General features: G+C 42.0%; 1 protein-coding gene across 1 annotated transcript; it reads right to left on the bottom strand.

Moving 5' to 3' along the window:
- Positions 1-7,230: 7,230 nt before the first annotated feature.
- On the bottom strand, positions 7,231-10,454 carry LOC139062608 (uncharacterized). Its single transcript, XM_070543908.1, has 2 exons — positions 7,991-10,454; positions 7,231-7,509 (listed from the first exon to the last, which is right to left on the bottom strand). Exon 1 carries the CDS (start codon positions 10,397-10,399, stop codon positions 8,123-8,125), a length of 2,277 nt encoding a protein of 758 aa, XP_070400009.1. The 5' UTR covers positions 10,400-10,454; the 3' UTR covers positions 7,231-7,509; positions 7,991-8,122.
- Between the last annotated feature and the right edge of the window lie 12,115 nt (positions 10,455-22,569).

The following is a 22,569-nucleotide window of genomic DNA, read 5'->3' as shown; positions in this document are numbered from 1 at the left end:
ACTCCAATCAACAGCCCCTACAACCACAAAAAGGAATGGAGTCATTAGCACTTATGGTTTGTAAATGGCACTCAGAATTATGTTGCACGAAGCACAATTTCACATCATTCTGGGCTCATTTGTGTGAAAACAAGGTCCAATCAGGCTGAAACGTTACAGGAAGGTAGAATCTATTGAGTTGTAAGTGATCTGAACGTTTCATGATGATAGCACTTTCCTAAGGGGGTCAAACCATGTCCCGAAGGTCACCGGATCTGGTGTCAATTTAAAGTAGTCCAGTTACACATTTGTGGGCTTATAACTTGGCTTCTGAATGTCCTAGAGAGATCAGGTTTGTTTTAATGCACTCCAATCAACAGCCCCTACAACCACAAAAAGGAATGGAGTCATTAGCACTTATGGTTTGTAAATGGCACCCAGAATTATGTTGCACGAAGCACAATTTCACTTCATTCTGGGTCCAATTGTGTGAAAACAAGGTCCAATCAGGCTGAAATGTTACAGGAAGGTAGAATCTATTGAGTTGTAAGTGATCTGAACGTTTCATGATGATAGCACTTTCCTAAGGGGGTCAAACCATGTCCCAAAGGTCACCGGATCTGGTGTCAATTTAAAGAAGTAGTCCAGTTACACATTTGTGGGCTTATAACTTGGCTTCTGAATGTCCTAGAGAGATCAGGTTTGTTTTAGTGTACTGCAATCAACAGCCCCTACAACCACAAAAAGGAATGGAGTCATTAGCACTTATGGTTTTCAAATGGCACCCAGAATTATGTTGCACGAAGCACAAATTCACAACATTCTGGGTTCATTTGTGTGAAAACAAGGTCCAATCAGGCTGAAACGTTACAGGAAGGTAGAATCTATTGAGTTGTAAGTGATCTGAAAGTTTCATGATGATAGCACTTTCCTAAGGGGGTCAAACCATGTCCCAAAGGTCACCGGATCTGGTGTCAATTTAAAGTAGTCCAGTTACACATTTGTGGGCTTATAACTTGGCTTCTGAATGTCCTAGAGAGATCAGGTTTGTTTTAATGTACTCCAATCAACAGCCCCTATGACCACAAAAAGGAATGGAGTCATTTAGCACTTATGGTTTGTAAATGGCACCCAGAATTATGTTGCACAAAGCACAATTTCACATCATTCTGGGTCCATTTGTGTGAAAACAAGGTCCAATCAGGCTGAAACGTTACAGGAAGGTAGAATCTATTGAGTTGTAAGTGATCTGAACGTTTCATGATGATAGCACTTTCCTAAGGGGGTCAAACCATGTCACAAAGGTCACCGGGCCTGGTGTCACTTTAAAGAAGTAGTCCAGTTACACCTTTGTGGGCTTATAACTTGGCTTCTGAATGTCCTAGAGAGGTCAGGTTTGTTTTAGTGTACTCCAATCAACAGCCCCTACAACCACAAAAAGGAATGGAGTCATTAGCACTTATGGTTTTTAAATGGCACCCAGAATTATGTTGCACGAAGCACAATTTCACATCATTCTGGGTTCATTTGTGTGAAAACAAGGTCCAATCAGGCTGAAACGTTACAGGAAGGTAGAATCTATTGAGTTGTAAGTGATCTGAACGTTTCATGATGATAGCACTTTCCTAAGGGGGTCAAACCATGTCCCAAAGGTCACCGGATCTGGTGTCAATTTAAAGAAGTAGTCCAGTTACACATTTGTGGGCTTATAACTTGGCTTCTGAATGTCCTAGAGAGATCAGGTTTGTTTTAGTGTACTCCAATCAACAGCCCCTACAACCACAAAAAGGAATGGAGTCATTAGCACTTATGGTTTGTAAATGGCACTCAGAATTATGTTGCACGAAGCACAATTTCACATCATTCTGGGCTAATTTGTGTGAAAACAAGGTCCAATCAGGCTGAAACGTTACAGGAAGGTAGAATCTATTGAGTTGTAAGTGATCTGATTGTTTCATGATGATAGCACTTTCCTAAGGGGGTCAAACCATGTCCCAAAGGTCACCGGATCTGGTGTCAATTTAAAGAAGTAGTCCAGTTACACATTTGTGGGCTTATAACTTGGCTTCTGAATGTCCTAGAGAGATCAGGTTTGTTTTAGTGTACTCCAATCAACAGCCCCTACAACCACAAAAAGGAATGGAGTCATTAGCACTTATGGTTTGTAAATGGCACTCAGAATTATGTTGCACGAAGCACAATTTCATATCATTCTGGGCTCATTTGTGTGAAAACAAGGTCCAATCAGGCTGAAACGTTACAGGAAGGTAGAATCTATTGAGTTGTAAGTGATCTGATTGTTTCATGATGATAGCACTTTCCTAAGGGGGTCAAACCATGTCCCAAAGGTCACCGGATCTGGTGTCAATTTAAAGAAGTAGTCCAGTTACACATTTGTGGGCTTATAACTTGGCTTCTGAATGTCCTATGGAGATCAGGTTTGTTTTTAGTGTACTCCAATCAACAGCCCCTACAACCACAAAAAGGAATGGAGTCATTAGGACTTAAGGTTTGTAAATGGCACCCAGAATTATGTTGCACGAAGCACAATTTCACATCATTCTGGGTCCATTTGTGTGAAAACAAGGTCCAATCAGGCTGAAAAACTACAAGAAGGTAGAATCTATTGAGTTGTAAGTGATCTGAACGTTTCAAGATGATCGCACATTCCTATAGGGGGTAAAACCATGTCCCAAAGGTCACCGGGCCTGGTGTCACTTTAAAGAAGTAGTCCAGTTACACCTTTGTGGGCTTATAACTTGGCTTCTGAATGTCCTAGAGAGGTCAGGTTTGTTTTAGTGTACTCCAATCAACAGCCCCTACAACCACAAAAAGGAAAGGAGTCATTAGCACTTATGGTTTGTAAATGGCACCCAGAATTATGTTGCACGAAGCACAATTTCACATCATTCTGGGTCCATTTGTGTGAAAACAAGGTCCAATCAGGCTGAAACGTTACAGGAAGGTAGAAATTGAGTTGTAAGTGATCTGAACGTTTCATGATGATAGCACTTTCCTAAGGGGGTCAAACCATGTCCCAAAGGTCACCGGATCTGGTGTCAATTTAAAGAAGTAGTCCAGTTACACATTTGTGGGCTTATAACTTGGCATCTGAATGTCCTAGAGAGATCAGGTTTGTTTTAGTGTACTCCAATCAACAGCCCCTACAACCACAAAAAGGAATGGAGTCATTAGCACTTATGGTTTGTAAATGGCACTCAGAATTATGTTGCACGAAGCACAATTTCACATCATTCTGGGCTCATTTGTGTGAAAACAAGGTCCAATCAGGCTGAAACGTTACAGGAAGGTAGAATCTATTGAGTTGTAAGTGATCTGAACGTTTCATGATGATAGCACTTTCCTAAGGGGGTCAAACCATGTCCCGAAGGTCACCGGATCTGGTGTCAATTTAAAGTAGTCCAGTTACACATTTGTGGGCTTATAACTTGGCTTCTGAATGTCCTAGAGAGATCAGGTTTGTTTTAATGCACTCCAATCAACAGCCCCTACAACCACAAAAAGGAATGGAGTCATTAGCACTTATGGTTTGTAAATGGCACCCAGAATTATGTTGCACGAAGCACAATTTCACTTCATTCTGGGTCCAATTGTGTGAAAACAAGGTCCAATCAGGCTGAAATGTTACAGGAAGGTAGAATCTATTGAGTTGTAAGTGATCTGAACGTTTCATGATGATAGCACTTTCCTAAGGGGGTCAAACCATGTCCCAAAGGTCACCGGATCTGGTGTCAATTTAAAGAAGTAGTCCAGTTACACATTTGTGGGCTTATAACTTGGCTTCTGAATGTCCTGGAGAGATCAGGTTTGTTTTAGTGTACTGCAATCAACAGCCCCTACAACCACAAAAAGGAATGGAGTCATTAGCACTTATGGTTTTCAAATGGCACCCAGAATTATGTTGCACGAAGCACAAATTCACAACATTCTGGGTTCATTTGTGTGAAAACAAGGTCCAATCAGGCTGAAACGTTACAGGAAGGTAGAATCTATTGAGTTGTAAGTGATCTGAAAGTTTCATGATGATAGCACTTTCCTAAGGGGGTCAAACCATGTCCCAAAGGTCACCGGATCTGGTGTCAATTTAAAGTAGTCCAGTTACACATTTGTGGGCTTATAACTTGGCTTCTGAATGTCCTAGAGAGATCAGGTTTGTTTTAATGTACTCCAATCAACAGCCCCTACAACCACAAAAAGGAATGGAGTCATTTAGCACTTATGGTTTGTAAATGGCACCCAGAATTATGTTGCACAAAGCACAATTTCACATCATTCTGGGTCCATTTGTGTGAAAACAAGGTCCAATCAGGCTGAAACGTTACAGGAAGGTAGAATCTATTGAGTTGTAAGTAATCTGAACGTTTCATGATGATAGCACTTTCCTAAGGGGGTCAAACCATGTCCCAAAGGTCACCGGGCCTGGTGTCACTTTAAAGAAGTAGTCCAGTTACACCTTTGTGGGCTTATAACTTGGCTTCTGAATGTCCTAGAGAGGTCAGGTTTGTTTTAGTGTACTCCAATCAACAGCCCCTACAACCACAAAAAGGAACTGAGTCATTAGCACTTATGGTTTTTAAATGGCAACCAGAATTATGTTGCACGAAGCACAATTTCACATCATTCTGGGTTCATTTGTGTGAAAACAAGGTCCAATCAGGCTGAAACGTTACAGGAAGGTAGAATCTATTGAGTTGTAAGTGATCTGAACGTTTCATGATGACAGCACTTTCCTAAGGGGGTCAAACCATGTCCCAAAGGTCACCGGATCTGGTGTCAATTTAAAGAAGTAGTCCAGTTACACATTTGTGGGCTTATAACTTGGCTTCTGAATGTCCTAGAGAGATCAGGTTTGTTTTAGTGTACTCCAATCAACAGCCCCTACAACCACAAAAAGGAATGGAGTCATTAGCACTTATGGTTTGTAAATGGCACTCAGAATTATGTTGCACGAAGCACAATTTCACATCATTCTGGGCTAATTTGTGTTAAAACAAGGTCCAATCAGGCTGAAACGTTACAGGAAGGTAGAATCTATTGAGTTGTAAGTGATCTGATTGTTTCATGATGATAGCACTTTCCTAAGGGGGTCAAACCATGTCCCAAAGGTCACCGGATCTGGTGTCAATTTAAAGAAGTAGTCCAGTTACACATTTGTGGGCTTATAACTTGGCTTCTGAATGTCCTAGAGAGATCATGATGCGAGCGTGCCCTTTAAGAGGTTCCGTTAGATCCTCGAATTACGCTGCTTTCTCAGAGAAGTTGAGGCCGTAGGTGAGTATTATTGTATTAGACCCTGGGATGGACTTTCTCAATTAAAACTTGTTCCTATTTTAAAGGTTGGAATGGAATTGCCGTACTTGTTCTCCTGTATTAATTCACTCCCCTTTAAATCCTGTTATCCAGTGGTTTTGGATACTAAGGCGGAAGTTCAGAGTTGGCCAATCTTACTGACTATTAATTTGGGTCCTATCAGGGTTAATTTGCGTCTTCGTTAGCAAAGTGGGCGGTGGTAACTAGAAAATGATTACTAGTTAGTTGATCAGGCTAACATAGATTTATCAATTAATCTAATTAATCCACCCTTTGAAATGGTTCCTTCCCACGCTGAACAAAGACTTTTTTGGTGCAAAAAGAGCCTGTTTGAACCAACGAACTATCATGGCTTATCACCCTTAGGCATGTCCCGATACTCAAGAGAGAGGGGGAGATGAAACTCCCATTAGCCTAAGGTATCTTTTATTAATCTGTCACACCCTGAAAAACAAGTCCTGTGAAGCAGGTACAAGCAATAAGGTGGCTTACCTCCACTCCTGTTAGGCCAGGGCCGGAGCTCCCACTCAAAGAGATTAAATTGTCCCTTAAAATCCAATGAATGAGAATCCTTTTTCAAAAAAGTTTATTCCAAAATTCAAAAGATATAAAAGGGTAAATCCAAGAGTAAATATCCTCTTATGAGTATGCTGCGTCTAACTATCTAAGAGGAAAAAGCTACTGTAGACTCTCCGTCTTTCGTTGCCGTGAACTCGCGCTGCGTGCGTGCGTGCAAGCGTATATCCGAGCCTTGCCGCGCCCTTCTAACTTGTTCTTATATATGTTCTAAAAACTGCTAAGCAAAGCATTTTCCATTGTATAGCATTTTCATGTTACAAGCACTTTTTCAGAGTGACGTATATATGATTTAACTTTAAGACAACTAAAACAATGTAATCTTTAGTCATCTGCGTCACAAGATAGTAAAACAAAGTAATCATTTATCATTTGTAGGACGGTTTCAGATCCTTCTAAAGCTCGAGCTGTCTTCAAAGGGGCTTCACATCCTGTGGTGCTGTCTTCAGTTGGCTCCCTTCCTGTCTTCACCTGCCTCGATTTCACTCGCATCAGCAGGCTCCGCTGGGCTCCGCTTATCTTTGCTCTCCATGTGGCCCCTCCCGTTGTGTCCTCTTCCTTTGCCACTTCTGTCTGTGGCTCTGATCTTCGGGAGCATGCGACATCCTCTTTGCGAGTTAAATCGTGGTAGGGGACCATAATGTTTCAATGCGAACACACAAGCCTTCAGGAACTTGGTATCCATCTTATCCGGATCTGGCTGGAAACGCAGAGCTTGAACCGTAGCCTCCACATCGATTCTTCTCCTCATCATTATGCCATCGTCAGAAATCGGCATGCACAGGGTACCTTTGCTGGTAGTAATATAACCACGAAACTTCTTCCTCTCACCTGGAACCTCTTCTCCAAGGTAAAACAGCGACAGGTCCGTGACCTGATGTTCCCCAGACGGGAGCTTCCCCAGCATTCCTGGTGGAAAACTTGCGCTAAACACCAGGGGATTACTTCTCATTTCTAACAGAGGAGCTGTCCCATAAGAGACTTTGATCTCAGAATCAAACCATCCGTTCTTCACAGACAACATATTCATGAACTGATAGCAATCTAAGGGCTTGCTCTGGCCCATGTAATAACATCCTCTTTCAAACTTGATCTTCCACTTCAGCTCTCCTCTTGAGGTCCGCTGAACAGGGGAGGACGTTTCTTCTTGCGCTTTATCACAAGTAATCATAGGGATTATGTACACATTATTAGGGTTAGGATCTTGAGTCGAAGCTGTTCTTATTGCTAATACAGCCTCCTTCGTTTGGCAATCTCTGTTCAAATCCGCTTCATCTTCAGCCACGGCGACTGGACACACCGTTGTCAGCATCTCCTCGTGGCTCTCCCTGAAAAGCTCTTGAATATCAGGTGAAGTTAGGATTAGTACGTCTGTTTCCTCAACAAACGACCCTGGGAGTTCCGTTTCCATGCGGTCCGAGATTCCGCAACAAGCCTGCAACACATGCATTGTTCAAACATTGCAGAATGCTCACATTGAAGAGCGATCGTTTTCAGCGGGCCCATCATTCGTCCCCTGAGTTTCACCGTGCACACATAAGTCACGGTATCCCTGGACATAGGCACTGGTGCATCTGCAGCTGGGATTAGTCCCTTTAAAATGCGCTGCATGTCCGGGTCCACCTAGAATAAACATAATTACGCCCCACAGAATTAGTGCACCTTCCTGGCAAAACCAAGAGAGTATTTCCACACTGAAGCCCACAAGAGCAACCAGTATAACCATAGACTTATATCTTCCCCACTCAGCCTGTGAACTGTAAAACAACGTCATCACTGCACAAAGGCCCGTGAATATGATAAAAAAATCCGTACAGGCTGCAATAATAGTCAGGTGAGCTTTCATACACCACACCAAGCTTTCCCCCGTTGCCGTAAGCAAACAAATAATCACTCCTCCTATTACTAAACATGTTGGCATTTCATCACTGTACAACCATGGTAACAAGCTTGCACTAGTAATAAAATCATTATTCAACCATCTGGTCACATTCATAAATGCAAAGATGCTTGCGTATATTAATAATTTTCTAACATTGATGTCTCTAATCTGAGCTAACAGTAAAAAGAAAAGCATAAAGGTAATCTTAAGGATGTAACATACCTCATATCCAGCCACTACAATCGGTTTTTGCTCTGACTGAAACTGCTGGCTCATCCTTGCTGCTTACCAGAGTAGCTGTTCAAACTGACAGGTCAGGACCAGGCTGGAGCTGTCAGTGCTGCACCCCCTGTATTAAATAGAACCCCCTGAAGAAGGAATGATGTCATTACTTCCTGCCTTTCCTGCTGGTCTGTCATTCTCCTGCTGACCAGGTCCCTTATCTCTAAGTAGCTTCCTCCCTCTCAGCTGCCACTTCTCATGCTTGCAGGCCAAAATCATGCTTACCAATAAAACTATCATTCCTACCATTAACCCAAGTGCGCAGAGAGGCCAAAACAACGCGTCCCAGACTGGAGCTATTATATTATCACGTACCCCTCTTACGACCGTCTCAATCGAATGACTTGTTCCTTGTATAACATTATTTGAGACCTGTACCACACTGTCAGATAATATTTCACCAACTCCTCGTACAATCAAGCTTACTCCTCTTAGCGTGCCGTTAATCCCATATGCAAAGTAGTCAAACCACTCCGCTTCCTGTTGGTCAAGAGATCGTCTGAATGGAGAGCAATATCCGCTCCGTAGGTCCCAGTTTGAATAATCCCTGAAATTAGGAAATTCTTTGGGCGTGTCAGGGTCAATTGTATATCTTTCAGGTTGAGGATTCTTCCCTATTCTGGGCTCATTAAAGCACACATGATGATCTATTCCTAATCCGTTAAAGTAATTAAAGTTCACTAAACTAAAAGCGCCCCACTTAGTTGTTCCAGGGGTCGTAAACCCAGGCGGCACCAAGTCTCCAACCTTATCACCCATAATCATTATGCGATCTAAAAGGCCATTTCCCGTTTTCGTATTATTCTTTTCCCACGTATTTGTCTTATCTACTGTAAACCAATTCGTCTTAACTCTGAGCTGTCCATCCTCCAACACTAGCGTCTTTGTTCCTATTAATTTTCTTTCAAAGGTCTCTGCTTCAATCCTTGTGTCCTGGGGATAATAATCATATTTTTGCTTATTATATCCCTCCCCATACCAGTACGTCATAGGATACGTCTCATACATACCTTTTCTATAATACCTATAATCTTCTGGTATATTTCTTTGCATATATCCACGTAAGACTTTATAGCATAATTCTCCAGTTCCTAAAGTAGCTATATTTAAATAAGGGGGTCTTGGCTTAAAAAATTCCCGATCTCCTAATGTGTCAGGACGCAAACCCCCTACCGTTAATCCATATAATTGTGAATACCAAAAAATACACATCCTTCTAGTTAACCCCTTAGTGTTGTTACAGACTTCAGCCTGACATCCTTCAAGCATTAATGTGTAATTTCTTGCCCAGGTCGGACTGTGATAAAAATCTTTCTTGTGGCTTGGTCTAATCATTTCATTTACTGCTTCGAATATGGAATCAGCCTCGATTTTATCATCAGGAGTGGCTGTACCTTTCTGATAATATGTCCCTGTTAATCTTAGTCTAAGTGGTTCTCCACCTTGCCATAAAGAACTATCGTTAGCCCTTTTAGTTAAACACCTCCTGGTTTCTTCGTTCCATGCATGGAACCCTGTGTCTAAATTAGTGGGATCAGATTGATTCTTCTTCATCCATTGCACTACGCCTGGATGTTTGAAATTAGGAACCTGATATATCCATTCAGTATAAAGAGTGTGTATTACCTTATGCAGCTCCCAGCCCTGAGGCTGAAGGCTCACTTCATTGTGAAGGCTGAAAAAGGTCCAATTAAAATATGTACTATTAATGGAAATTACATAATTTTGATATCCTGTGTAATTCGCGTACTCACTGTGACCTTTTCGTAAAAGTCGAGCTAGATCCTGTGAGGCAGACCTCTTGTTTCTCCCCCCAGGTTCCACAAAGAGAGGAACAGTTTCTTCACCTTCCTCTGTCTCTTCCATGGGACCAGTTACTGTAGGGGGCACTCTTAATAACCATTTAATCACATTATCTTTTACATTCTGCCACATGTGACTTTCCTCCACCACAGATAAAGAATCATATTTCAGTGTAGTATTAGGAGGGGGGGTAGGACAATTCTCCCTTTTTTCTCTCCCCTTCGACATCCTTTGATACCAGTACGTAACGTTTCCTGTTTGCCAGGAACTAAGGCTGCTGTCCCTGGTTTGGAAGCACCCATATTCAATTCTATGCGGCCACCATTTTTCTATTTTTATCACTTTATATGTCGTGAAGTTGTGTCCTTTGTCTAAATCATCTTTAAGACAGTATTTGTACACCCACAGCTCTACTTCACCTGAAGTTTGATCCAAGATTTTCTTCTTTCTTAATACTACCTGACAGGACTGATTAGGCTCTGTTGATCCTGTCTGATCCAGCATGATGGACATATACTCTGCCCATGGGTGGGTCTCATTGTTCATCGGGTCATTTCCAACTTCCTGTTCTGTTGCAGAAGGCGCGGTCACAGAGGGTGTAGCCACAACCGAGTCCCCTGCATGATCCTCCTCACAGGACAAGCGCAGGCAGCCGGTTCTGTTCCCTGTTACACTGCAAATCTTGAATCCAATCTGTTCTGCTATCATGCAGGTGGTTATATTCTCATTAAAGTCTTCCTTAGGCCATCGCAGCCTTATTTTGGACATGTTCCAACGTCCTCTTAATTGTTGCGGTTGCCCATGAGTTATGTTATAGGCTACCGAGGACACATGATATGTTCTAAGATATACATGTACTCCATACACTATTGTTATACACAATATTATGATGCTTATTTCGAATAGGATGAAGGAGGCCCATCTGGTCCAGTCTTTCATCCAATTCTTTCCTTTTGGATTATTTACATTTCTCTGTGTGTTTTCGGGATCAACTCCAGCCGGAGCTGATGCATACCTGACAACCTTCCGCTTCCTGCTGCTATCCCCTTTATGCTCCTGAGAAGAGAACATCTGCAAAACAGAAGCATAAAAATCAGCAGGAAGTGAAAGTGCCCTACTCTAATTAACCCGTGTCAGACCTGGGACCCGCCTACGTGATATCCTAGTATATGCCGTCCCGTAAGTTTTTGGCCAATAATCTGCTCCTTTTCGGGTGGTGGCAATGTTAACAGCTGAGCCACAAATGTGACCAGACGGGTCTATCGCCTCTATCAATGTCAGCTGATAAGGCATGAAAGCACGCTCTGCCTCTGGTCCAAGGCTCTTTAGCTCAACCAGACATGAGGTCACTCGTTTACACATTCCTCTAGGCTCCTGCATGGACAAACCTGTGTGCCAATCAAGTGCACCTGCCAGATAGGTGCCCCACCTCTCATCTTTATATTCTCGGCTCAACCCCAGTTGTGTACCTGCTTCCCATGCATTAGCCAGGGTCCCAAACTGCTGTCCCAAGATCAAACTCTTAATAGACTTGAAGCGGGACTGAGCCTGAATCGTCTCCAGTCCCCTTTCTCTAGTTTTATGCTTGATGATGAATGGGTAAGCTTCCACCCACAAGTCCCTAACTGTTTTCACCTGGCTAGGGTCCCTGAGCAGCTCTCCCACATAGAACAGGCTGGGCTCGCATATTGGTAAGCAGGTAGTCAAGATGCCATGTCTTATAAAGCAGCAACCTTCCTTGCTTTCGCCTCCATGTGTGCACTCACACACCTGCCATGAGCGGACGCCAGGCTCATGTCTCAAGCAGCTTCTGCAAAAACAAATCTTAATTGGGGCAGAGAGTTCCAATGCCCCCAGATGCAAGTCAGCGCCCCTTTCCAGGTAGCACGGCTTCTCCTCCCGGAGCCCCGACCACCTAATTAAGGAGCAATGGTTTCCACACATAATACATGTTCCCGGAATCCAACCCCTCCACTGAGCGTATCGGTAACCAGTTGGGGAAGTTGTGAAACTAGGAAACATGGCCACCTTACAGGATGCGACAGATCCTCCTCTTGACACCATGATCAGGCCGGAATTAACCAGGTTCGAGCAATCCATTCCAGTACTAGGTTTTAATCCAGCCATGACTTTCAATCAAGTATTTTTACTTGACCAACGGAAAAACATGAGCATTTCTTACTTGGGCTTCAGCATTTGGACAGCGCTCTGCTGCCGCCCGAGCTGTTCCTCCTGCATTTTGAAAGTTCCGGTTACAGGACACTGCTAAAATGCCCTGCGATCCACCTTGATATGTGGTTATTTCTCCGGTTACGAATCTCACATTAGGGAGAATATTCTCCGGCTTTATTGTTAAAGATCTATCTGCCATGACTGGTTAAAAGTTTTTTTATTATTCTTTATTTTTAATTTATTTTATTTTTGTTTATTTATTTTTTACGTTCTTATTTTATATTATTTGTTATTTTTATTTTTTTTTTTTTCTTCCTAGTTTAACCTTGGCTTTTCTCGCGTCGGAATGCCGTTGTTTCTTTCTACTTTTTCTTTCAGTTAATCCTCCGTTCTCCCTATCTCTTTCCTTTTCGAGAGATTGGTGCGGTTTTTCACTTACTCCAAAGTTATAAGCATACAAGGTCCTTGGTGCACGAGCCTTTATCAGCCTAGAAACCAGTCTTATTTCGGTTAGTCCGGTATCCAATATTTGACCTTCACCATTGCCCCACGTTGGGCGCCATGATGCGAGCGTGCCCTTTAAGAGGTTCCGTTAGATCCTCGAGTTACGCTGCTTTCTCAGAGAAGTTGAGGCCGTAGGTGAGTATTATTGTATTAGACCCTGGGATGGACTTTCTCAATTAAAACGTGTTCCTATTTTAAAGGTTGGAATGGAATTGCCGTACTTGTTCTCCTGTATTAATTCACTCCCCTTTAAATCCTGTTATCCAGTGGTTTTGGATACTAAGGCGGAAGTTCAGAGTTGGCCAATCTTACTGACTATTAATTTGGGTCCTATCAGGGTTAATTTGCGTCTTCGTTAGCAAAGTGGGCGGTGGTAACTAGAAAATGATTACTAGTTAGTTGATCAGGCTAACATAGATTTATCAATTAATCTAATTAATCCACCCTTTGAAATGGTTCCTTCCCACGCTGAACAAAGACTTTTTTGGTGCAAAAAGAGCCTGTTTGAACCAACGAACTATCATGGCTTATCACCCTTAGGCATGTCCCGATACTCAAGAGAGAGGGGGAGATGAAACTCCCATTAGCCTAAGGTATCTTTTATTAATCTGTCACACCCTGAAAAACAAGTCCTGTGAAGCAGGTACAAGCAATAAGGTGGCTTACCTCCACTCCTGTTAGGCCAGGGCCGGAGCTCCCACTCAAAGAGATTAAATTGTCCCTTAAAATCCAATGAATGAGAATCCTTTTTCAAAAAAGTTTATTCCAAAATTCAAAAGATATAAAAGGGTAAATCCAAGAGTAAATATCCTCTTATGAGTATGCTGCGTCTAACTATCTAAGAGGAAAAAGCTACTGTAGACTCTCCGTCTTTCGTTGCCGTGAACTCGCGCTGCGTGCGTGCGTGCAAGCGTATATCCGAGCCTTGCCGCGCCCTTCTAACTTGTTCTTATATATGTTCTAAAAACTGCTAAGCAAAGCATTTTCCATTGTATAGCATTTTCATGTTACAAGCACTTTTTCAGAGTGACGTATATATGATTTAACTTTAAGACAACTAAAACAATGTAATCTTTAGTCATCTGCGTCACAAGATAGTAAAACAAAGTAATCATTTATCATTTGTAGGACGGTTTCAGATCCTTCTAAAGCTCGAGCTGTCTTCAAAGGGGCTTCACATCCTGTGGTGCTGTCTTCAGTTGGCTCCCTTCCTGTCTTCACCTGCCTCGATTTCACTCGCATCAGCAGGCTCCGCTGGGCTCCGCTTATCTTTGCTCTCCATGTGGCCCCTCCCGTTGTGTCCTCTTCCTTTGCCACTTCTGTCTGTGGCTCTGATCTTCGGGAGCATGCGACAATCAGGTTTGTTTTAGTGTACTCCAATCAACAGCCCCTACAACCACAAAAAGGAATGGAGTCATTAGCACTTATGGTTTGTAAATGGCACTCAGAATTATGTTGCACGAAGCACAATTTCACATCATTCTGGGCTCATTTGTGTGAAAACAAGGTCCAATCAGGCTGAAACGTTACAGGAAGGTAGAATCTATTGAGTTGTAAGTGATCTGAACGTTTCATGATGATAGCACTTTCCTAAGGGGGTCAAACCATGTCCCAAAGGTCACCGGATCTGGTGTCAATTTAAAGAAGTAGTCCAGTTACACATTTGTGGGCTTATAACTTGGCTTCTGAATGTCCTATGGAGATCAGGTTTGTTTTTAGTGTACTCCAATCAACAGCCCCTACAACCACAAAAAGGAATGGAGTCATTAGGACTTAAGGTTTGTAAATGGCACCCAGAATTATGTTGCACGAAGCACAATTTCACATCATTCTGGGTCCATTTGTGTGAAAACAAGGTCCAATCAGGCTGAAACGCTACAAGAAGGTAGAATCTATTGAGTTGTAAGTGATCTGAACGTTTCAAGATGATCGCACATTCCTATAGGGGGTAAAACCATGTCCCAAAGGTCACCGGGCCTGGTGTCAATTTAAAGAAGTAGTCCAGTTACACCTTTGTGGGCTTATAACTTGGCTTCTGAATGTCCTAGAGAGGTCAGGTTTGTTTTAGTGTACTCCAATCAACAGCCCCTACAACCACAAAAAGGAAAGGAGTCAATAGCACTTATGGTTTGTAAATGGCACCCAGAATTATGTTGCACGAAGCACAATTTCACATCATTCTGGGTCCATTTGTGTGAAAACAAGGTCCAATCAGGCTGAAACGTTACAGGAAGGTAGAATCTATTGTGTTGTAAGTGATCTGAACGTTTCATGATGATAGCACTTTCCTAAGGGGGTCAAACCATGTCCCAAAGGTCACCGGATCTGGTGTCAATTTAAAGAAGTAGTCCAGTTACACATTTGTGGGCTTATAACTTGGCTTCTGAATGTCCTAGAGAGATCAGGTTTGTTTTAGTGTACTCCAATCAACAGCCCCTACAACCACAAAAAGGAATGGAGTCATTAGCACTTATGGTTTGTAAATGGCACTCAGAATTATGTTGCACGAAGCACAATTTCACATCATTCTGGGCTCATTTGTGTGAAAACAAGGTCCAATCAGGCTGAAACGTTACAGGAAGGTAGAATCTATTGAGTTGTAAGTGATCTGAACGTTTCATGATGATAGCACTTTCCTAAGGGGGTCAAACCATGTCCCAAAGGACACCGGATCTGGTGTCAATTTAAAGTAGTAGTCCAGTTACACATTTGTGGGCTTATAACTTGGCTTCTGAATGTCCTAGAGAGATCAGGTTTGTTTTAGTGTAACCCAATCAACAGCCCCTACAACCACAAAAAGGAATGGAGTCATTAGCACTTATGGTTTTTAAATGGCACCCAGAATTATGTTGCACGAAGCACAATTTCACATCATTCTGGGTTCATTTGTGTGAAAACAAGGTCCAATCAGGCTGAAACGTTACAGGAAGGTAGAATCTATTGAGTTGTAAGTGATCTGAACGTTTCATGATGATAGCACTTTCCTAAGGGGGTCAAACCATGTCCCAAAGGTCACCGGATCTGGTGTCAATTTAAAGAAGTAGTCCAGTTACACATTTGTGGGCTTATAACTTGGCTTCTGAATGTCCTAGAGAGATCAGGTTTGTTTTAGTGTACTCCAATCAACAGCCCCTACAACCACACAAAGGAATGGAGTCATTAGCACTTATGGTTTTTAAATGGCACCCAGAATTATGTTGCGCGAATCACAATTTCACATCATTCTGCGTTCATTTGTGTGAAAACAAGGTCCAATCAGGCTGAAACGTTACAGGAAGGTAGAATATATCTAGTTGTAAGTGATATGAACGTTTCATGATGATAGCACTTTCCTAAGGGGGTCAAACCATGTCCCAAAGGTCACCGGATCTGGTTTCAATTTAAAGAAGTAGTCCAGTTACACATTTGTGGGCTTATAACTTGGCTTCTGAATGTCCTAGAGAGATCAGGTTTGTTTTAATGAACTCCAATCAACAACCCCTACAACCACAAAAAAGGAATGGAGTCATTAGTACTTATGGTTTGTAAATGCCACCCAGAATTATGTTGCACGAAGCACAATTTCACTTCATTCTGGGTTCATTTGTGTGAAAACAAGGTCCAATCAGGCTGAAACGTTACAGGAAGGTAGAATCTATTGAGTTGTAAGTGATCTGAACGTTTCATGATGATAGCACTTTCCTAAGGGGGTCAAACCATGTCCAAAAGGTCAACGGATCTGGTGTCAATTTAAAGAAGTAGTCCAGTTACACATTTGTGGGCTTATAACTTGGCTTCTGAATGTCCTAGAGAGATCAGGTTTGTTTTAGTGTACTCCAATCAACAGCCCCTTCAACCACAAAAAGGAATGGAGTCATTAGCACTTATGGTTTTTAAATGGCACCCAGAATTATGTTGCACGAAGCACAATTTCACATCATTCTGGGTTCATTTGTGTAAAAACAAGGTCCAATCAGGCTGAAACGTTACAGGAAGGTAGAATCTATTGAGTTGTAAGTGATCTGAACGTTTCATGATGATAGCACTTTCCTAAGGGGGTCAAACCATGTCCCAAAGGTCACCGGATCTGGTGTCAATTTAAAGAAGTAGTCCAGTTACACATTTGTGGGCTTATAACTTGGCTTCTGAATGTCCTAGAGAGATCAGGTTTGTTTTAATGTACTCCAATCAACAGCCCCTACAACCACAAAAAGGAATGGAGTCATTAGCACTTATGGTTTGTAAATGGCACCCAGAATTATGTTGCACGAAGCACAATTTCACATCATTCTGGGTCCATTTGTGTGAAAACAAGGTCCAATCAGGCTGAAACGCTACAAGAAGGTAGAATCTATTGAGTTGTAAGTGATCTGAACGTTTCAAGATGATCGCACATTCCTATAGGGGGTAAAACCATGTCCCAAAGGTCACCGGGCCTGGTGTTACTTTAAAGAAGTAGTCCAGTTACACATTTGTGGGCTTATAACTTGGCTTCTGAATGTCCTAGTGAGGTTAGGTTTGTTTTAGTGTACTCCAATCAAAAGCCCCTACAACCACAAAAAGGAATGGAGTCATTAGCACTTATGGTTTTTAAATGGCACCCAGAATTATGTTGCACGACTCACAATTTCACATCATTCTGGGTTCATTTGTGTGAAAACAAGGTCCAATCAGGCTGAAACGTTACAGGAAGGTAGAATCTATTGAGTTGTAAGTGATCTGAACGTTTCATGATGATAGCACTTTCCTAAGGGGGTCAAACCATGTCCCGAAGGTCACCGGATCTGGTGTCAATTTAAAGTAGTCCAGTTACACATTTGTGGGCTTATAACTTGGCTTCTGAATGTCCTAGAGAGATCAGGTTTGTTTTAATGCACTCCAATCAACAGCCCCTACAACCACAAAAAGGAATGGAGTCATTAGCACTTATGGTTTGTAAATGGCACCCAGAATTATGTTGCACGAAGCACAATTTCACTTCATTCTGGGTCCAATTGTGTGAAAACAAGGTCCAATCAGGCTGAAATGTTACAGGAAGGTAGAATCTATTGAGTTGTAAGTGATATGAACGTTTCATGATGATAGCACTTTCCTAAGGGGGTCAAACCATGTCCCAAAGGTCACCGGATCTGGTGTCAATTTAAAGAAGTAGTCCAGTTACACATTTGTGGGCTTATAACTTGGCTTCTGAATGTCCTAGAGAGATCAGGTTTGTTTTAGTGTACTGCAATCAACAGCCCCTACAACCACAAAAAGGAATGGAGTCATTAGCACTTATGGTTTTCAAATGGCACCCAGAATTATGTTGCACGAAGCACAAATTCACAACATTCTGGGTTCATTTGTGTGAAAACAAGGTCCAATCAGGCTGAAACGTTACAGGAAGGTAGAATCTATTGAGTTGTAAGTGATCTGAAAGTTTCATGATGATAGCACTTTCCTAAGGGGGTCAAACCATGTCCCAAAGGTCACCGGATCTGGTGTCAATTTAAAGTAGTCCAGTTACACATTTGTGGGCTTATAACTTGGCTTCTGAATGTCCTAGAGAGATCAGGTTTGTTTTAATGTACTCCAATGAACAGCCCCTACAACCACAAAAAGGAATGGAGTCATTTAGCACTTATGGTTTGTAAATGGCACCCAGAATTATGTTGCACAAAGCACAATTTCACATCATTCTGGGTCCATTTGTGTGAAAACAAGGTCCAATCAGGCTGAAACGTTACAGGAAGGTAGAATCTATTGAGTTGTAAGTAATCTGAACGTTTCATGATGATAGCACTTTCCTAAGGGGGTCAAACCATGTCCCAAAGGTCACCGGGCCTGGTGTCACTTTAAAGAAGTAGTCCAGTTACACCTTTGTGGGCTTATAACTTGGCTTCTGAATGTCCTAGAGAGGTCAGGTTTGTTTTAGTGTACTCCAATCAACAGCCCCTACAACCACAAAAAGGAATGGAGTCATTAGCACTTATGGTTTTTAAATGGCACCCAGAATTATGTTGCACGAAGCACAATTTCACATCATTCTGGGTTCATTTGTGTGAAAACAAGGTCCAATCAGGCTGAAACGTTACAGGAAGGTAGAATCTATTGAGTTGTAAGTGATCTGAACGTTTCATGATGATAGCACTTTCCTAAGGGGGTCAAACCATGTCCCAAAGGTCACCGGATCTTGTGTCAATTTAAAGAAGTAGTCCAGTTACACATTTGTGGGCTTATAACTTGGCTTCTGAATGTCCTAGAGAGATCAGGTTTGTTTTAGTATACTCCAATCAACAGCCCCTACAACCACAAAAAGGAATGGAGTCATTAGCACTTATGGTTTGTAAATGGCACTCAGAATTATGTTGCACGAAGCACAATTTCACATCATTCTGGGCTAATTTGTGTGAAAACAAGGTCCAATCAGGCTGAAACGTTACAGGAAGGTAGAATCTATTGAGTTGTAAGTGATCTGATTGTTTCATGATGATAGCACTTTCCTAAGGGGGTCAAACCATGTCCCAAAGGTCACCGGATCTGGTGTCAATTTAAAGAAGTAGTCCAGTTACACCTTTGTGGGCTTATAACTTGGCTTCTGAATGTCCTAGAGAGGTCAGGTTTGTTTTAGTGTACTCCAATCAACAGCCCCTACAACCACAAAAAGGAAAGGAGTCATTAGCACTTATGGTTTGTAAATGGCACCCAGAATTATGTTGCACGAAGCACAATTTCACATCATTCTGGGTCCATTTGTGTGAAAACAAGGTCCAATCAGGCTGAAACGTTACAGGAAGGTAGAATCTATTGAGTTGTAAGTGATCTGAACGTTTCATGAAGATAGCACTTTCCTAAGGGGGTCAAACCATGTCCCAAAGGTCACCGGATCTGGTGTCAATTTAAAGAAGTAGTCCAGTTACACATTTGTGGGCTTATAACTTGGCTTCTGAATGTCCTAGAGAGATCAGGTTTGTTTTAGTGTACTCCAATCAACAGCCCCTACAACCACAAAAAGGAATGGAGTCATTAGCACTTATGGTTTGTAAATGGCACTCAGAATTATGTTGCACGAAGCACAATTTCACATCATTCTGGGCTCATTTGTGTGAAAACAAGGTCCAATCAGGCTGAAACGTTACAGGAAGGTAGAATCTATTGAGTTGTAAGTGATCTGAACGTTTCATGATGATAGCACTTTCCTAAGGGGGTCAAACCATGTCCCGAAGGTCACCGGATCTGGTGTCAATTTAAAGTAGTCCAGTTACACATTTGTGGGCTTATAACTTGGCTTCTGAATGTCCTAGAGAGATCAGGTTTGTTTTAATGCACTCCAATCAACAGCCCCTACAACCACAAAAAGGAATGGAGTCATTAGCACTTATGGTTTGTAAATGGCACCCAGAATTATGTTGCACGAAGCACAATTTCACTTCATTCTGGGTCCAATTGTGTGAAAACAAGGTCCAATCAGGCTGAAATGTTACAGGAAGGTAGAATCTATTGAGTTGTAAGTGATCTGAACGTTTCATGATGATAGCACTTTCCTAAGGGGGTCAAACCATGTCCCAAAGGCCACCGGATCTGGTGTCAATTTAAAGTAGTCCAGTTACACATTTGTGGGCTTATAACTTGGCTTCTGAATGTCCTAGAGAGATCAGGTTTGTTTTAATGTACTCCAATCAACAGCCCCTACAACCACAAAAAGGAATGGAGTCATTTAGCACTTATGGTTTGTAAATGGCACCCAGAATTATGTTGCACAAAGCACAATTTCACATCATTCTGGGTCCATTTGTGAGAAAACAAGGTCCAATCAGGCTGAAACGTTACAGGAAGGTAGAATCTATTGAGTTGTAAGTAATCTGAACGTTTCATGATGATAGCACTTTCCTAAGGGGGTCAAACCATGTCCCAAAGGTCACCGGGCCTGGTGTCACTTTAAAGAAGTAGTCCAGTTACACCTTTGTGGGCTTATAACTTGGCTTCTGAATGTCCTAGAGAGGTCAGGTTTGTTTTAGTGTACTCCAATCAACAGCCCCTACAACCACAAAAAGGAATGGAGTCATTAGGACTTAAGGTTTGTAAATGGCACCCAGAATTATGTTGCACAAAGCACAATTTCACATCATTCTGGGTCCATTTGTGTGAAAACAAGGTCCAATCAGGCTGAAACGCTACAAGAAGGTAGAATCTATTGAGTTGTAAGTGATCTGAACGTTTCAAGATGATCGCACATTCCTATAGGGGGTAAAACCATGTCCCAAAGGTCACCGGGCCTGGTGTCACTTTAAAGAAGTAGTCCAGTTACACCTTTGTGGGCTTATAACTTGGCTTCTGAATGTCCTAGAGAGGTCAGGTTTGTTTTAGTGTACTCCAATCAACAGCCCCTACAACCACAAAAAGGAAAGGAGTCATTAGCACTTATGGTTTGTAAATGGCACCCAGAATTATGTTGCACGAAGCACAATTTCACATCATTCTGGGTCCATTTGTGTGAAAACAAGGTCCAATCAGGCTGAAACGTTACAGGAAGGTAGAATCTATTGAGTTGTAAGTGATCTGAACGTTTCATGAAGATAGCACTTTCCTAAGGGGGTCAAACCATGTCCCAAAGGTCACCGGATCTGGTGTCAATTTAAAGAAGTAGTCCAGTTACACATTTGTGGGCTTATAACTTGGCTTCTGAATGTCCTAGAGAGATCAGGTTTGTTTTAGTGTACTCCAATCAACAGCCCCTACAACCACAAAAAGGAATGGAGTCATTAGCACTTATGGTTTGTAAATGGCACTCAGAATTATGTTGCACGAAGCACAATTTCACATCATTCTGGGCTCATTTGTGTGAAAACAAGGTCCAATCAGGCTGAAACGTTACAGGAAGGTAGAATCTATTGAGTTGTAAGTGATCTGAACGTTTCATGATGATAGCACTTTCCTAAGGGGGTCAAACCATGTCCCGAAGGTCACCGGATCTGGAGTCAATTTAAAGTAGTCCAGTTACACATTTGTGGGCTTATAACTTGGCTTCTGAATGTCCTAGAGAGATCAGGTTTGTTTTAATGCACTCCAATCAACAGCCCCTACAACCACAAAAAGGAATGGAGTCATTAGCACTTATGGTTTGTAAATGGCACCCAGAATTATGTTGCACGAAGCACAATTTCACTTCATTCTGGGTCCAATTGTGTGAAAACAAGGTCCAATCAGGCTGAAATGTTACAGGAAGGTAGAATCTATTGAGTTGTAAGTGATCTGAACGTTTCATGATGATAGCACTTTCCTAAGGGGGTCAAACCATGTCCCAAAGGTCACCGGATCTGGTGTCAATTTAAAGAAGTAGTCCAGTTACACATTTGTGGGCTTATAACTTGGCTTCTGAATGTCCTAGAGAGATCAGGTTTGTTTTAGTGTACTGCAATCAACAGCCCCTACAACCACAAAAAGGAATGGAGTCATTAGCACTTATGGTTTTCAAATGGCACCCAGAATTATGTTGCACGAAGCACAAATTCACAACATTCTGGGTTCATTTGTGTGAAAACAAGGTCCAATCAGGCTGAAACGTTACAGGAAGGTAGAATCTATTGAGTTGTAAGTGATCTGAAAGTTTCATGATGATAGCACTTTCCTAAGGGGGTCAAACCATGTCCCAAAGGTCACCGGATCTGGTGTCAATTTAAAGTAGTCCAGTTACACATTTGTGGGCTTATAACTTGGCTTCTGAATGTCCTAGAGAGATCAGGTTTGTTTTAATGTACTCCAATCAACAGCCCCTACAACCACAAAAAGGAATGGAGTCATTTAGCACTTATGGTTTGTAAATGGCACCCAGAATTATGTTGCACAAAGCACAATTTCACATCATTCTGGGTCCATTTGTGAGAAAACAAGGTCCAATCAGGCTGAAACGTTACAGGAAGGTAGAATCTATTGAGTTGTAAGTAATCTGAACGTTTCATGATGATAGCACTTTCCTAAGGGGGTCAAACCATGTCCCAAAGGTCACCGGGCCTGGTGTCACTTTAAAGAAGTAGTCCAGTTACACCTTTGTGGGCTTATAACTTGGCTTCTGAATGTCCTAG

This window comes from Nothobranchius furzeri, chromosome 14 (genome assembly GCF_043380555.1).
Source record: "Nothobranchius furzeri strain GRZ-AD chromosome 14, NfurGRZ-RIMD1, whole genome shotgun sequence".
Taxonomy (NCBI): domain Eukaryota; kingdom Metazoa; phylum Chordata; class Actinopteri; order Cyprinodontiformes; family Nothobranchiidae; genus Nothobranchius; species Nothobranchius furzeri.
Note: the sequence above shows the minus strand (reverse complement) of the source record. Positions and strands in the feature narration are given on the sequence as shown.